This window comes from Mercenaria mercenaria, chromosome 4, assembly GCF_021730395.1.
Source record: "Mercenaria mercenaria strain notata chromosome 4, MADL_Memer_1, whole genome shotgun sequence".
In the NCBI taxonomy this organism is placed as follows: Eukaryota; Metazoa; Mollusca; class Bivalvia; order Venerida; family Veneridae; genus Mercenaria; species Mercenaria mercenaria.
This window is the reverse complement of record NC_069364.1, coordinates 52160510-52178728: the sequence shown is the minus strand read 5'-3', so window position 1 is coordinate 52178728 and position 18219 is coordinate 52160510. Positions and strand designations below refer to the sequence as shown.

The 18219-nt window shown below is 37.5% G+C and overlaps 1 protein-coding gene across 10 annotated transcripts in view; it reads right to left on the bottom strand.

The window, feature by feature from the left end:
- Positions 1–18219, bottom strand: part of LOC123552875 (inositol 1,4,5-triphosphate receptor associated 1-like) — a 146435-nt gene that overhangs the window by 103077 nt on the left and 25139 nt on the right. For all 10 annotated transcript variants that reach the window (XM_053541169.1, XM_053541168.1, XM_053541170.1 and 7 more), the window contains exons 2-3: positions 10379–10456; positions 3570–3656 (exon numbers count right to left, since the gene is read on the bottom strand). In XM_053541169.1, coding sequence (XP_053397144.1) covers positions 3570–3656; positions 10379–10456 — 165 coding nt within the window. The remainder of the gene's footprint in view (positions 1–3569; positions 3657–10378; positions 10457–18219) is intronic.

Below are 18219 nucleotides of genomic sequence, written 5' to 3'. Positions count from 1 at the left end.
TAAACATCCAGTTTCATTGCAACTGGTCAGTATTGATTAAAGTTATTGAGTGGAAATCATTTTTCTATTTTCGAGTCACCTTGACCTTGATCCTAGTGACCCAATTATTAACTCTATGCAAGCTATCTACACACCAAGTTTCACTGACATTTGTCATTCTATACTCAAGTTACTGTGCAGAAACTGTTTTTCAATTTTCTTTTCCTAATGGTGACCTTGACCCTAATAAGACTAATGGATGTATATTTTCATATATCTGGAAAGTTATGTGGAACCTATTTCAACTTTATTCCACCTTCGAATTGAATTGTTAAAGTTAAACAACAAGCAATGGTGGAAACTAACATTTAAGTTCAAGATAATTTGTTTCCATGTAAAATTGTCGATTTCTTAATTTTTGATGCAAAGACTTAATCACCTGAAAGTGTACTATATAAAATATGCATATTGGAAATTATACATTTAAACTGGAGTGAAAAACTGAAAAATTCATTGAAAACAAAATTAAAATGCCCATAATTCCATCAGTTTGTTTAAGTCTTTCAGGTAATATTCAATGACACAGCTATCTTTTCAAGAAAGCTCTTTTTTTTAATGTAAGGGAAATCACTACATCTATGTAAATTAAACTTTTCTACTGTTTACCTCCCTTGGTGTAACTTGGCTACAATGAAAAGCTACCTTTTATGAATGAATTAAGGTGGATCTCAAACAGCTAAATTCGCATCTGAAAGTTTGGAACAAATCCAACAACTAACAAATTACATAGGTACATTCTTACATGTTCAACATACTGACTGGCTTATCAAGGTCATTATAAAACATTACACTTAATGTGCAATTTCTTAGTATATATTCTAAAAATAAATAACATAAAACATATTCCAACCAACACCTAGAAACCACAGAAAGAAAAATGAAATAACTACAGGTAATTTCACAATTTGACAAGATTGTTCCTGATAAAACTGAGCAAGGAATAAGCCCTGATAATATCATAGCAGGAAATAAAACACTTTTTGCCTTTAATTCAGAGATTTTATGTATCTGATATTCACAGCAGTATAAAAATCTCTTCCTGTCAGTTTTTGCTGAACTGCTAATGACAGTTAATGACTATTCTTGTGCTGTGAATCAGGTACAAGCAATAACTTGTTGGATTTTTTACCCATAAATGCTACCTGGTAATGAGGCCTGTAGCGATAAGATAAAATTAGCTAGTTCATTTCAATGCAAATGCAGATTTCTACTAACTGCAGAAGTACCACAGCAACTGTCAGGAAAACATGGAGGACAGAAACCTGGATGACAGATTAAAAGACAGGACAAAAACCAGGCTGGCAGATTAGAAGGCTGGACAGGAACCAGGTTGACAGGTTAAAAGGCTGGACAGATTAAAAGGCTGACAGGTTAAAAGACTTGACAGAAACCAGACTGACAGGTTAAAAGACTGGACAGAAACCAGGTTGACAGGTTAAAAGACTTGACAGAAACCAGACTGACAGATTAAAAGACTGGATAGAAACCAGACTGACAGGTTAAAAGGCTGGACAGAAACCAGACTGACAAGTTAAAAGGCTGGACAGAAACCAAGCTGACAGGTTAAAAGGCTGGACAGAAACCAGACTGACAAGTTAAAAGACTGGACAGAAACCAAGCTGACAGGTTAAAAGGCTGGACAGAAACCAAGCTGACAGGTTAAAAGGCTGGACAGAAACCAGACTGACAGGTTAAAAGGCTGGACAGAAACCAGACTGACAAGTTAAAAGGCTGGACAGAAACCAGGCTGACAGATTAAAAGGCTGGACAGAAACCAGACTGACAGATTAAAAGGCTGGACAGAAACCAGGCTGACAGATTAAAAGGTTGACAGGTTAAAAGGCAGGACAAATTCCAGGCTGACAGGTTAGAAGGCTGGACAGGAACCAGGTTGACAGGCTAAATGGCTGGATAGATTAAAAGGCTTACAGGTTAAAAGACTGGACAGAAACCAGGCTGACAGGTTAAAAGACTGGACAGAAACCAGACTGACAGATTAAAAGACTGGATAGAAACCAAGCTGACAGATTAAAGACTGGACAGAAACCAGACTGACAGGTTAAAAGACAAGACAAAAACCAGACTGACAAGTTAAAAGGCTGGACAGAAACCAGCCTGACAGATTAAAAGGCTGGACAAAAACCAGACTGACAGGTTATAAGACTTGACAGAAATCAGGCTGACAGGTTAAAATACTGAGCAGAAACCATGCTGACAGATTAAAAGGCTGGACAGAAACCAGGCTGACAGATTAAGGCTGGACAGAAACCAAGCTAACAGATTAAAGACTGGACAGAAACCAGACTGACATATTCAAAGGCTGGACAGAAACCAAGCTGACAGGTTAAAAGACTGGACACAAAACAAGCTGACAGATTAAAGACTGGACTGAAACCAGACTGACAGTTTAAAGGCTTAAGAGTAGTCAGGCTGACAGATTAAAAGCTGGCCAGAAACCAGGCTCAGACTGACAGGTTAAAAGACTGGACAGAAACAAGGCTAACAGGTTAAAAGACTGGACAGAAACCAGGCTGACAGATTAAAAGGCTTGACAGAAACCAGACTGACAGGTTAAAAGGCTGGACAGAAACCAGACTGACAGGTTAAAAGGCTGGACAGAAACCAGACTGACAGGTTAAAAGGCTGGACAGAAACCAGGCTGACAGGCTAAAATACAGGGCAGAAACCAGGCTGACAGATTAAAAGGCTTGACCAAAACCAGGCTGACAGACTTACTTAGACTTGACAGAAACTAGGCTGACAGATTACAAAGCTTGAAAGAAAACAGGCTAACAGATTAAAAGGCTTGACCAAAACAAGGCTGGCAGATTTAAAGCCTGGACCAAAGCCAGGCTAACAGATTTAAAGGCTGGACAGCAACCAAGCTGACAGATTGAAAGGTTGGACCGAAACAAAGCTGGACATAAACCAGGCTTACAGGTTAAAAGGCTTGACGGAAACCAGGCTGACATTAAAAGGCTTTACAGACACCAGGCTGACTCTTTCTTGGTAACTACAGGCAAGAGAGCGGCAGGTACCCAGAGAATAACCCATCCTAGCCCTATGTAATGAATGCTTACATAGATCAAATCATTTTTTATTCCTAAAGTGAAAGAGTGTTTCTTATTATTACAAGCAAACAAGAAAGATGCAACTAGTGCACTAGAGTCTCCTGAAGTAGTTAACAAATTGCTTTTACATTCACATATTTCTGACTACTGGCACAATCTAATATAATTATTCCCACCTGCCAACACTGGCTCTTTTTAAAATCTCTTCATTAAAACACTCAAAATGTTGATAAATAATGACAGTAGCTTACTATATAATGAGAAACAAAATCTAATAAATTTGTTTTAAAACTATCTGCCCATCCATTAACATTAATTTTTTTTCCATATTTTAACACACTGTGCATGATGACAACTTTGACTTTGCATCAAGTTCTTCAAGTGATTATCACGGCCATCTTTACAATGTAGGTTGCAACAGTATCCAGCCAGCTACACAGTTAATATGTAAATATTTACCTCTCTGATCTTGGACAAGTTTGAAGTGACCAGGAATCTGTGACCATCACCTCCACCATGATCAGAACTTTCTTCTGGCGCAAGCGCCTGTAAACAACAAAGATTGTTGAAATATTCTATTTCTTACTGGTTTCTTAACCTTTACCTTGCTAAATTTCTAAAATGGACTGGTCCATCATTCAATTAGGGCAGTACCACTTATTATTCAAAGGTGTGTTCACTGAAAATTTACGGACTGAATAGCGAACAGTGTAGACCATGATCAGCCTGCACAGACGTGCAGGCTGATCTTAGTCTGCACTGGTCGCAAAGTTAGAATCACTTGCCACCAGCAGGATGAAAATTTCACTTCACAGTCAATATCATTTTAAAATATATTTTGTCTGGTCAACATTCCTGAAGTTTATAAAAACCTCTTGCTGCCAACATAAAAATCAGACATTTCATACAGAAAATCTAGCTGGAGTTGGCTGACCACATTCCAAGTTCGTTTTCAAACTCACTGAAAAAAATTAGGATTTCAACAAACAAGACAAGTCTTTCACCTGAGCATGACCATTTGACTTGCTTTTGACCAAGTTTTGTGAACATCCTACAAGTGGATCATGAGAAGATATTCAAAGGTTTTTCTTTTTTCAATTAGCTTTCTAGCGCAGTCAAGTGATGTTATAGACTAAGTTTGCTGGACATCTATGAAACTGTTCATTAGAAGTCATTTAAAGGTATTACATATTTTTTTTTGCTTTGCAGCCACTATTTTAAGTGCACATTTGAACAACTTAAAGGTCTATGTCAATTCCACTCGGTTTAGAGAAAACTATATATAATGCTACAATTAAGGACAATAACTAAAGTGAAAATCCCTGAACCATGCCATTCCAACAATATACACAACTACCCTTGGTACTGATCACTCCTGTGAAGTTTGGTAGAATTCCAACCAGTGGTATAGAAGAAGCACAGATATCATAGAATTTGACAAATCAAGGGCAATAACTGCTGAAAATCACTAAACTAGAATTATGTAGATGATAAGCACATCTATGCATCACACTGATCTCTTGTGAGGTTTGATGAAATTCAGCCTAATGGTAAATGGCAATGTAAAATATGACAAATCATGGGCCATTACTCCACTGAAAATTGCTGAACCCGAGTATGCCAATGATATGCATAACTAGGCTTGGCACTGTATGGTTTGGTAGAAATCTGCCCAATTTTGTAAGAGGAGTAACAAAAACATAAACAAGAGGACCATGATGGTCCTGAATCACTCACCTGTCTCCACATGACCCAATTTTCATGAAGATCCATTGAAAAATATAGCCTCTAGAGAGGTCACAAGGTTTTTCTATTATCTGACCTAATGACCTAGTTTTTGAAGGCACATGACCCAGTTTCAAACTTGACCTAGATATTATCAAGGTGAACATTCTCACCAATTTTCATGAAGCTCTCATGAAGAGTATGGCCTCTAGAGAGGTCACAAGGTTTTTTATTTTTATACCTACTGCCCTAGTTTTGACCACAAGTGACCCAGTTTCAAACTTCATCTAGATATCATCAAGGTGAACATTCAGACAAATTTTCATGAAGATCCATTGAAAAATATGGCCTCTAGAGTGGTCAAAAGGTTTTTCTATCTTTAGACATACTGACCAAGTTTTGACTGCAGCTGACCCAGTTTCGAACTTGGCCTAGATATCATCAAGATGAATATTCAGACCAACTTTCATACAGATCCCATGAAAAAAAAGGCCTCTAGAGAGGTCACAAGTTTTTTTTATTATTTGACCTACTGACCTAGTTTTTGACGGCATGTGACCCAGTTTCAAACTTGACCTAGATATCATCAAGATGAACATTCTGACCAATTTTCATGAAGATCCATTGAAAAGTATGGCCTCTAGAGGGGTCACAAGGTTCTTCTATTTTTATACCTATTGACCTAGTTTTTTACCGCAGTTGACCCAGTTTCAAACTTGACCTAGATATCATCAAGATGAACATTCAGAACAATTTTCATACAGATCCCATGAAAAACATGGCCTCTCAAGAGGTCACAAGGTTTTTCTATTATTTGACCTACTGACCTAGTTTTTGAAGGCACATGACCCAGTTTCGAACTTGACCTAGATATCATCAAGGTGAACACTCTAACCAATTTTAATGAAGATCCATTGAAAAGTACGGCCTCTAGAGAGGTCACAAAGTTTTTCTATTTTTAGACCTGCTGACCTAGTTTTTGACCGCAGTTGACCCAGTTTCGAACTTGACCTAGATATCATTAAGATGAACATTCAAATCAACTTTCATATAGATCCCATAAAAAATATGGCCTCTAGAGAGGTCACAAGGTTTTTCTATTATTTGACCTACTGACCTAGTTTTTGATGCACGTGACCCAGGTTCGATCTTGACCTAGATGTCATCAAGGTAAACATTCTGACCAATTTTCATGAAGATCCATTGAAAAGTATGGCCTCTAGAGAGGTCACAAGGTTTTTCTATTTTTTAGACCTACTGACCTAGTTTTCGACCGCACGTGACCCAATTTCGAACTTGACCTAGATATCATCAAGATGAACATTCTGACCAACTTTTATAAAGATCCCATGAAAAATGTGACCTCTAGAATGGTCACAAGCAAACGTTTACGGACGCACGCACGGACAGACGACAGACGCCACGCGATCACAAAAGCTCACCATGTCACTTTGTGACAGGTGAGCTAAAAACAAGAGCTGTCACTAATGGTGACAAATGCCCCCGCAGCGCCTTGACCTTTGACCTGGTGACCCCAATGTCAGTAGGGGTTGTGTTCTCAATAAGTACTATCAGCATGTGAAGTTTGAAGGTCCTGGGTGCAGTGGTTCGTGACTAAAGTGCCTTCATGCAAAAAGTAACATTGTGATGAACGAACGGACAGACAGTTGAAAACTAATATGCCTCCCTTTGGGGGCATAAAACTTGAAAAAGGCCCATAACTCTGCTGAAAACCACTGAACCAGAATATGCCCAAGACATGCACAATTGAGCTTGGAAATGATCACTTTCAAGAAGTTTGGTGTAATTTCTCCTGGTGGTATCGAACAGTTGTGCAGCAAGGTAAATTATGATAAATCAAGGGCTGTAACTCCACTTAAAACTAGAGATGCTTTTGAGAAAAGCGCATGTCTCCCACAACTGCCCCTATGAAAAATGTTAGTTTCTCTACATGTTTTAGACGAGTCGATCCCATTAAATGGTCTGGATGAGTCAGTGGATCCAACAAGTAATTCAAGGGCCATAAATCAAAAGTGCCTAGGCGGATTTGGCTAGTTATCAAACTTGGGTAAGGTCTTATGGCCAAACACATTTTGTTCACGTTTGGTGAAGATCGGATGAGAAATGTTCGACTTAGAGAGCGGACAAGAGTAAACAGACAGATTTTTTCGGTAATTCAAGGGCCGTAACTCTAAAATGCCTGGACCGATTTGGCTAGTTATCGAACCTGGCCGATGTCTCATGGTCAAACACATTTTGTTCAAGTTTGGTGAAGATTGGATGAGAAATGTTCGACTTAGAGTGCGGACAAGAGTAAAAAGGCTGATTTTTCGATTATTCAAGGGCCGTTACTCCAAAATGCCTGGACCGATTTGGCTAGTTATCGAACTTGGCCGAGGTCTTATAGTTAAACACATTTTGTTCAAGTTTGGTGAAGATCGGATGAGAAATGTTTGAATTAGAGTGTGGACAAGAGTAAAAAGGCCGATTTTTGGTAATTCAAGGGCCATAACTCCAAGACCGATTTGGCTAGTTATCGAACTCGGCCGAGGTCTTATGGTCAAACTCATTTTGTTCAAGTTTGGTGAAAATCGGATGAGAAATGTTCGACTTAGAGTGCGGACAAGCTTTGTGACAGACAGACAGACACACACAGAGACTGGAGTAAATCAATATGTCTCCCACACCACTGTGACATAATCACTGAACCAGAACATGAAAATAATATGCAAAATCAGGCTTGGCACAGATCACTCCTGTACCGTTTGCAGGCAGTCAGCAAAAAAATACATGTGAGGTGGCAAAAATATTAAATTTGGCGAATCAAAGGCCATAACTCCACTAAATCGGAATACACCAAAGGCTTGGCATTGACCACTTTTGTGATGTTTCCTGGTGTTGGAGGGGCTGATGTACAGACAGACAAGCAGCACAAATCAATTTGTTTCTTTAATACTTTGTGGTAGAAGACATAAAAATGTAGAAGTGTTGACAACAGTCAGTGAACAACAGACACTAAACGATGGATAAATGATGAGCACCAAACAATCTGCTAGTACTAACTCTTCATCTTTTTCTTTTCAGGAGAATTAACAAGAGGGTCATTGATCCTAAAGCGCACATCTGTGGCCAGCTGTTCACACATAAGATTTTTAAGGACTCCACTATATACGAGGGATGTTCGAAATGAATTGCTTATTTCTATCTGGAGACTTCAAATTTCAAGTTAGCCCAAAAGGGCTCATTTCATGCCCTCGAAGTACTCCCCGTGGCTAGAAATGCAAAGTTTTAGCCGATGTATCCACTTCTTGAAGGCGTCACGGTACGCTGATTTGGGCACAGTAATAAGGTACTGATGAATGGCAGATCCAAGTGCCTGTCGGGACTGGTATTTCCGCCCTGCACAGAATGATTTCAAATTCGGAAACGAAAAGAAATCACATGGGGCAAGGTCTGGGGAATACGGGGGGGTGAGGCAAAACAGTTACTTTTTCTTTCTTCAAAAACGCCGTAACTATTGCGTCGTTTCTGATAATACTTTTTCAGTTTCTTCAGTACTACGTCTTTGTAGTACTTTCCGGTGATGCTTTTGCCCTTTTTCACCGGCACTTTTATTGCGACTCCTTCACCAGAGAAGAAGATTGCATACAAAACCTTCTTTGCACTCATGGAACGTTTGGCAATTATTGGGCGTTTGCTGTGTTTAGTGGCCCAGATCTTATTGCTAACGTTTCTGACGGGCTCAAAATAATGGACCCAGGTTTCATCACCTGTGACGACATTGGCAAACTGCTTTTTGTCATATTTTGAAAACATTTGAAGCAGCTTTTTGGCCGCTTTAACCCGTTGCCACTTTTGCTCATCAGTCAACAGATGTGGCACCCATCTAGCAGAAATCTGTCTGACTTTCAAATGCTTCTTCAAAATAAGGTGAACCCTTGATAGTGATATGCCTACCTTTTGTGCAATATCACGAACTGTAAATCTGGCATCTCCTTCAATGATTTCCTTTATTTTGGAAACGATTTCTTTACGAGATGCAGATTTTGATCTACCTGATTTCGGTGCATTTTTGATGGACTCTACACCAGACTCAAATTTCTTTTTCCACCACCGAACTGTGTCATAAAACACACAAGAAGGTCCATAAGCAGTAGAAAGTTCAGTCATCAGCTGCTTCAAAGAACAACCAAGTTTTGAGCGAGCTTTGATGTAAGCCCGTATTTCATCTTTCTTGTCGACGCTTCTACCAACCATTTTTACTACAGTGGTCAATGATTGCGTGTATTCAAATGGCAAATTTTATGTCTTACACTTAGTCTAACATGTACATTTATACACCGTTGTGTAGGTATTGAATAACCCTATACAGGTAGGTATTGCTTTTTATCGTGCCCCATGTGGATATCAAGCTAGAGGACAATAAACAATTCATATCGAACACTCCTTGTACATATAAGGAAAGTGACCACGCCCTCTGGTGGCCATATTTTTAAATGAATTGGAATAATCTGAGCAATCTTGGTAGAGGTCCACACGGGACCCATTTGTGTAAAATTATTTTAAAATCCGGCCAGCAGTTTCACACAAGAAAATGTTTAGTTTCCACTATATACATATAGGGAAAAGTAACCACGCCCCCTTGCCACCATGTTTTTTGACAAATCAGAATATTTTGTATACTCTTGGTAGAAGGTTACATAAGAACCATTGTGTGAAATTATTTCAAAATCGGACCAGCAGTTTAGGAGATGTCGTTTTAAAGATTTCTTTTTTCAACCAAGCAGAATGGTTTGAATAACTTTGGTAGAGGACCATCCAAGCAACATCCAGGCCAAGTTTCACCAAAATCCATTCAGTGCTTTTGGAGTACACTTGTTTAACACTTCGATGGAGGCCTTGAGAAACAAAAATCAAACAACACCAAATCATAGAAAGAAAGAGTTGTTCCCGATTATTTTAAGTACAAATGGCATTCATTTTCAAAGGGAAACAACTTTTCCAATTATTTTAAATAATCTTTGAGAAAAAGTTGTCTCCCTTTGAAAATGAATGCCATTTGTAAAGAAAAAAAAATAAACAATTGCTGAAAACTATGTTCCACCTTGTTACGTGAAATTTCACCACTCGCACGCTATTGCAAATGCATCAAAACAAACATGTGTAAAAGTTCTTTGAAAATGATGAGTTTTTAAAGGCGTTTAACTGTCCGGAAGTGGAACCCCTTTAGGCAGCCCTTTTCCGGAATTCAATGTTTATATCAGTATACTGACACTTGTTTCGTAAAGTAATATACATGTTTTACATGCTGTTCAATTTTCATGTCAAACAACTCTTTCTTTCTATGATTTGGTGTTGTTTGATTTTTGTTTCTCAAGGCCTCCATCGAAACCTTAAAGAAATTGTTGATGACGGATGGACAATTGGCATGCACAACAGACAACAGACATAGCCTGATCACAATAGTTCACCATGAGCACTTGTACTGGGTGAACTAAAAACAGTGATACACCACACATTTCATAAATCTACATAAAACATACCTGGTTGCTTTCTAGTCCATTTGTGACAACATGCTTGGTTTGAACTACATTTGGATTCTTTACACCATTTTCACCAATCTGAAATTTCACACATTATACACATTTACCTCCTTGAATGTAGTGACTACAAAATGATTTTTCTACACATTTGATTAAAATGAAGTCATTTATCTGGAAAACCTAGATTAATACTGTTATATGGGTAGCATAAATATTGCCTAGAATCTTTTAAGAGTCTATCTTTTTTAACTAAGCACAGTATGTGGTCACAACAGTTACTGCGAACTCATCCCAAGCACAAAATGCTCAGGTGAGCTAAACATTATAACAGCTATAAAGCTGTTATTTAATGGAATATTTCTAATCACTTCTGTTTACAAAACAGTTGAATGCTAATGCAGGGTTCATACAGCCAGACTGACAAAAAATTCAAGGGGTTTTCAAGGAGTTTTCAAGGACTTTTACTACGTTTTCAAGGATAAGCAAAAAATTGAACAAGCACTTATTACACACGAAATGACTGGCTTACACTTCGTATATCCAAAATTACTATCACGTGATATAAGTTTTTCTATAAAGTTCCAAATTTGCAATTGATCAACACTTTATCACACACAAAATAACTGGCAAACAATTGATCAACACTTCTTACATCAACAGCGACTTATCATGTCATATAAGATCAAGTTTTAGGTGCCTCTGGCTGCTGGGGGCGAAGGTGGAATAGTAAACACATCAAGAGTGGCCGTGGGTGACTCTCGATCAGGTACATTTTTCTGGTGCTTCTCAGACTTGATGTGCGATTTCAGCGCCGATTCACCCATTGAACTTATGTAAATAACTTTGTTACAATATTTGCACATGGCTTTCCGTTTGTTTTCGAGCTCGAGCAGCCATGGATAGGATACAAGCCACTTTTTGTTGAAAATACACGACATTTTCTTCGATATCGGTAACGGAAATGGTGTCCGTAATTTTTACATGTCGTAATTTTCCTAGTCCCGGTCTGTTTAAAACCCGTATCGTACGGTACACATAGGTTATGTAGACATAAAACATGGCGATGCGTACATATAACAAAGCGTCTTTTACGATCCTTTTTTATTAAGCTGACCAAAATTTCTGAAGAAGGAAACTCAAGGACTTTTATCATAAAATCAAGCACTTTTCAAGCAGTTTTCAAGGCAAGAAACGAATTCAAGGAGTTTTAAGGAGGTTTTTGCAAATTCAAGCACTTTTCATCTAGCAGCTTGAAATTCAAGGAGTTTTCAAGTCTGTGCGAACCCTGTAATGGATGCAGTGTTTCTGTGTTCAATATTCCTGTGAATATCTAATTAATATGAAGCAATGGTGAACATTTCTAAACCTTAGAGCATAATTATGCCAATATGTATCATTAGTATCACATCTAAACATCCTTTCAGTTGTTCCGCACAGAAAATGACAGAAATAAGTACTTCCAATGCTAATATTTTGCAGACATTCTTTTTCTTTTGTTTTTATCAACATTATTTTGTGGTTTCACATTGAAATAGGATTTGTTTTTCTCGAAAAACAAATGTCTCCCACCACTTCACATGCAAACTCTGTAAAATGCCACAAATTAAGGGCCATAATTCAAGTGAACAAGAGCTCTGCCAAACGGTGCAATATACACCCGAAGGGTTACATCAGAGGATGGGAGCAAAATTTTAAGAACTGTCTGTTGAAGCCCAAAGGACAGGAACAACAAAGGGAAGGAATTCAAAAAAAAGTTCTAAGTCCACACAATAATATTCCAAGTCCACCAAAAAATCTTTACCAGGTACATGTATGTCAAAATACACCTAAAAATTGGAGGTACCATCCAAGTTGTACCACAGAAAAGTGGTCTTGGTTTTTCCCTACGGCCATTAATAAAAAAGTTTCAAAATAAGCTACTTATAGTAACATAAAAGGGAAGTAATTCAAAAATAATTTATTGTAAGTGAACAAAAAAGGGATCTGCCAAATAAAAACAAGAGCACTGCAATTCAGAGCAACATACACAAAGCAAAGTTGTATATGACCTTTGACCCCTAAGTGTGACCTTGACCTTGAAGCAAGTCATCTGAAACATGCACTCTGCACGTTGTCTCAGTGTGGTGAACATTTGTGCCAATTTTCTTTGAAATCCTTCAAGCAATTCAAGAGTTACAGAGCGGACACAAAACAAACTGATATGGCCTTTGACCCCTAAGTGTGACCTTGACCTTGAAGCAAGTCATCTGAAACATGCACTCTGCATGTTGTCTCAGTGTGGTGAACAGTTGTGTCAAGTTTCTTTGAAATCCTTCAAGGAGTTAAAGACTTACAGAGCAGACACGAAATTGCTAACGGACGGATGGACAGACAGACACTAGGGGTATAACATAATACGTCCCTTCGGGCATATAAAAATCACTGAAACATAACATTCCAATAAGGCTTCCAACCAATAATATAGGATAAGTTAGGGCTGTCATCGATAGAAACGATATCGATGTATCAACGATATTTTTTGGTCGATCGATTATCGATTCCCATTTTAAAAAAAATCGATATTTACAGAGAGAAAAAACAACTGTCTAGATAAACCCCTCAGACCCTCTAAAACAACTTTTTGCCTGAAAAAATGTGCCGAAAGTAACGAAGTTGTCAAAAAAGGCATGTCTAAACTTGTACTGTACAGTCTTTTCCCACTAGCCGGCACTACCTATAGGGTAGAAAAAAAAGGGCTCAACTTCAGAATCAAATTTGCAAAAAGTTACGTTGTCCTGTCTTGAAAGGTCGCTTCGTTGTTTGTGCATGTAAAACATAGAGTATATATACTGTTTCACGTCAATCCCCGGCTTTTTCTTGTTCGCCGTATAGCTGATCACTCAGTAAAAGGTACAGAATTTAGCTAGTGCCCGTAACAATTAAAACCCAAAGATGGCCGAAGAGGAAGCCGTCCCCGGCTTAAATAGTGGAAAAACAGTCAAAGCCGGAAGGAAAGCTTTGTTTTGGTTCGTAGAAACACGGGGTGTTGCTTAAACATGCCTTTCAGTACCAACAAACAAACAAGTCAAACACTACAATTTGAGCCCATAATTTGAAAACTTGGGCAGAAGTTAAAAAAGAAAAAAAAAAAACAAAAAAAAACAACAAAACACGGGGTGTCAGTACCTAATCCGAATGTAAACTTGTGAAAGGGTAAAAATTAAGACGGGGTATAAACAGGCTAAAATAAATAAAAACATTGTAAAAAATAATAATTAATTAATAATAAATAATATCTGTGGAAGAGAAATGCAGAATTTAGCTGTTTGAAACCCAACTCCAGTGCCTGGTATTATAGTTAACTAGGTTGTAAAGTGGGATAAATGCAAAAGAGGAGTGAAGGCACAATGAAGATCTATAAAAGATTCATTAATTTTCATTTTATTTTATTATTTCATAGATACAAATACAACACAATCAAACAGTATATAAAAAGTGGGCCCAAAAAAAAAGACATAACATTAACAAGAAAGTATATAGCATGCCCATAAACAAAGAGATTGTTAACTAATTTAATAATCGATATTCGATGATCGTCGATATTTGTCTTCCGATATATCGGTATCGTCGATTTGCAAAAGACCCAATCAATGACAGCCCTAGGATAAGTAGTACAGACATCACAGTAATTATCAAATCAACTAAAATCATTAAACAGGAATGCAAAACTAGGCTTCACACTGATCACTTACCAGGTTTGGTGAAATTCAGTCAAAGGGTATATAGTAAGATGTGTAAACATTGCTAAATACAATAAATCAAGGGCCATATCTCCACAAAAAATCACCAAACCAGAACATGCCGCAAATATGCATAACTAGGTTTAGCACTGATGGCAATGGTCCTTTTTATGAAGTGAATTGTAAATCCTCCTGGAAGTATCACAGCAGTTGCATAGACAAGATTAAAATATGATAGATCAAGGGCTATAACTCCATTAAAACTATTATGAATCTGACTTACTTATAGACTTGAATTGATCAAAAGTTATGTTTTCGCCAGTCATTTAAACTTGTTATTGAGAATGAATTTTACTTTTTACTTGTTGCGCATGACATGTCTACTGATTATGAGGAATATTTATGCAAAGTATTATTGTTATCGCTTGATGGATGACAGAGTTATTAATTATACAGGAAACAAGAAGCTGCGTTCAATAAACGCTTGATGCCCCCAGTGGCATCCTGTCGATAGATTTTGCACCTAAGTCCAAAATGAGGTCAAGGTCAAGGTCAAACTGAGGTCAGGTGATGTGTTTGTAGATGAGGAATGGTCACAGTTTACATCTGAATTAGTATTAATTAATTCTTGTAAGGGGTATTGATGCTAGACGAAACTGTCCCATTTGGTTAACCAAGAGATGGCCCATATAAAGCAACCTAAGTCCAAAATGAGGTCAAGGTCAAGGTCGAACTGAGGTCAGGTGATGTCTGAAGATGAGGAATGGTCACAGGTTACATCTGCATAAGTATCAAGTCATTCTAGTAAGGGGTATTGATGCTAAACGAAACGGTTCCATTTGGTTAACCTTGTACGTATGGACGGATGGACAGGACAATCACTATATGTCTCCCGCATCAGTAGATGCTTGGGACATAAAAAAACCCTATCAATCTTTGACCTCCAAGAGGGAACTTGACCTTTAAGCTAGGGGTCTGGGTATTGCCCATGATACACTGTCTTATCATGGGGTACATTTGTGCCAAGTAATATTAAAATTCCTTAAAGGATTGTCGAGTTACAGACCGGACAGGAAAAAAGCTCTGCTGGCCTTTGACTTACATGTGTGACCTTGACCTTTCAGCTAAGGGTCTGGGTTTTGCCCATGACATGTTGTCTCATCCACAGGAATATTTTTGACAACTGATATTTAAATCCTGTTTTTAATGACAAAGTTATGGGCCGGACAAAAAAAAACAACCTGTTGACCTTAAAGTGTGACCTTGACCTTTAAGCTAGGGTTCTGGGTTTTGTGAAAGACATATCATTCTGATTATATGGAATATTTATGCCAAGTAATATTGTAATCCCTTGATGGATGAAGAGTTCTGGACCAGACACGAAACACACCCTGTTCATGCCATGTTAATATTTGACTGCTAAGTGTGACCTTGACCTTTGAGCTAGGGGTCTGAAGGTTGTGCAGGACACATCGTCTTATTATGGCGTACATTTGTGCCCAGTGAAGTTAAAATCCCTTCATGGATGGCAGAGTTATGGACTTGACTGGAAAAAAAGCACTGTTGACCTTTGAGCTAGGAGTACGGGTTTTGTGTATGACACGTCTCATAATTGGGGACATTTGTGCCAAATAATATTAAAATCCATTGATGAATGACAGAGTTATGGACCGGACACGAAATTGCAGACAGACGGATGGAGGACAGAAATGCGCAATCCTTTAGTCCGAGAAACTGGTTTTCAACCAGTAGGGGACTAACAAGCGCATTTAGTGAATTTATATCCCTCGCTAAATAAGTTGTTTTGTGAATAAGGGGAGTACATTCTGAAAGATATTTTATTTCCCGATATACACAATTTTAATTAATGTTCAAAATGACCATGCAACAGTTTGTTGGTTCCAACTTTTTTACAAAGTCAAGGGGAAAAACTGCTCTATAGTGATCTACAAGTTTCATAAAAGCTCCATTATTGGATTACTTTCTTTTGTGAGAATTCATGAATTTGAAAACTATTAAAGGGCAATAACTCTGCAGTTACATTAGAGGTTCTGATGAAAGATAAGCATGCATTAATTATTAACCACCCTATTGTGATCTATATTTGTATTGAATTTCATGAATATCCATCAATGGATTACTTTGTTATGTGGGAATTCATGGATTGTAAAATAATTACAGGGCAGTGATGCGGGTAAATTCATTTTGGACAGACGGATGCAGGCTGAGGCCAGAGTTTTTTTATTTTTCGTTTTACGGGAGCGCCGGTATTAAAATTGAAAAAATGGAATAAAATTAAAATTCATTTCCCCGATTTTATTTTTTTTTTTCCGCCGGTCGGTTGTTTCAGCCCCAAAGAAAATAAAATTAGTGTATTTTCACCTGGACGTAATTTCACAGGAAGGGAGTTTAACGCGTGTTTCGTGTTTTGCCGTACATTTATCGGCATTAACAGGGTGTAAAATTCCACTCCCCTGCTCGCATTGGCGATTTTAAGTCTGAGTAGGACGAGTGGACCTCGCTGTGTACTCGACCGATGGGGCGAGTGGTTTTTTTTACGTCCTTCTTTCCCAAAAATTCAAAAATTACATCTACAATACGTCAACAAATTTTGATTGTTCGGGCCCGCTCCCTGGATTGACTGGAATTTACCCGCGAATTGTAAAGATATCAAACGTCATGCCGGAAATTTTCCATCCACAAGCACGTGTGACCTATCATAACATCTATTACATCGACACGTCAAAAAAAACCGTGCGTAGTGCATTCATTTTTTAATATTTTCGCTTCAATTTTTTAAACCCACCCCTTGAGAAATAATACTTTTTGAATTCTATAAGATTTTAAATAAGATATCGACAGAATGTGGGCAAAATTCTATAAAAACGGTCGAATTTTTCATAAAATCTTTTGTAAAAATTCAAACAGCGGCGATTTTAGTTACTTATTTCTTTCTAAAAGAAATAAATGATGAATACTAAAGGGCTTAAAATTCAACTTTTGACCAGAAAGTACAAAAACAGAATAAAAAATCTAAAAAATGAAAAAGCGGGCAGTGATTAACAATACATGGAGTAAGACCATTTTTGGCAAACAGATCAAATAGGGTTTCGTGACCTCGTGAACGTAACTAGAAAGCGATTATAAAAAAAGCAATGTGATGTCACTGCGGTTTTTAAAAAGTTTTAAATTAATCTTTTTACATGTATTTTTTGACCAACAATTTAAATGTTTTCTTGTCAAACATAATGTAAATTCCTTGAGGGCAAATAGGTCCCCGATGTAGGATATCCACTATAGTAACTATCGTTTGAGAAAATTTACCTTTTATACGGGGTATAGCACATTCGCTTTTGATACAAATTAAAAAGAAATTTTTTATTGAATTTTTTTTCTCAGCAATTTTATGAACCGATGCAGTACGACAGACAGTGATGTGTCACATGGCGCGAAAACATAACGTAATGCCATGACAATCTCGAGCAAAAATACCGCTTTGTCTCCGCTTCAGATGTCAAGTACTGACACACTTCTTTTTGCTCATAGAGGGGGTGTAAATTGATCATGAAAACAAGGTCAACATTTCTGGTTTACACTGAATAATTACCGATAATCTTTAACTTTTTTCTCTCTCTTTCTTCCGGGTGGGTGGACATGAGATGATTGTGTCCAAATTTTTTAAGACCCCTTTCAAAATATTATTTTTCGGGAATAATACTATTGTACATAATACTCCTTTCATAAAGTGACAGTATTAAAAGTATTAAATTGTCTAAAGATTGGTCTTTCTCACATTTTGTTTTCAATAGATTCAACTTACAAAATTTGCCAAGAAGGTAATACAATATCAAAGGTGCTTGACATTAATTTTTTTAAACATAATGTTTCAGAACAAATAAATGTTTGTAAAAGCAATTTTTTTTACATTTTATTTCAATGTGACCCCTCACACTTTACACAGGGTTGGGACTGTCTGGCATAAAGCACTGGTAGTGTTGGCAAAATCTCAGACAGATGGTCCATTTCTTTGTAACTTCAATGAATCCATAAGTTGTATAAAGAATAAAAAAGAATACTTTTTTTTTGGAGACAATATTTTGGGCAAAAAGTGATGCAACTTTA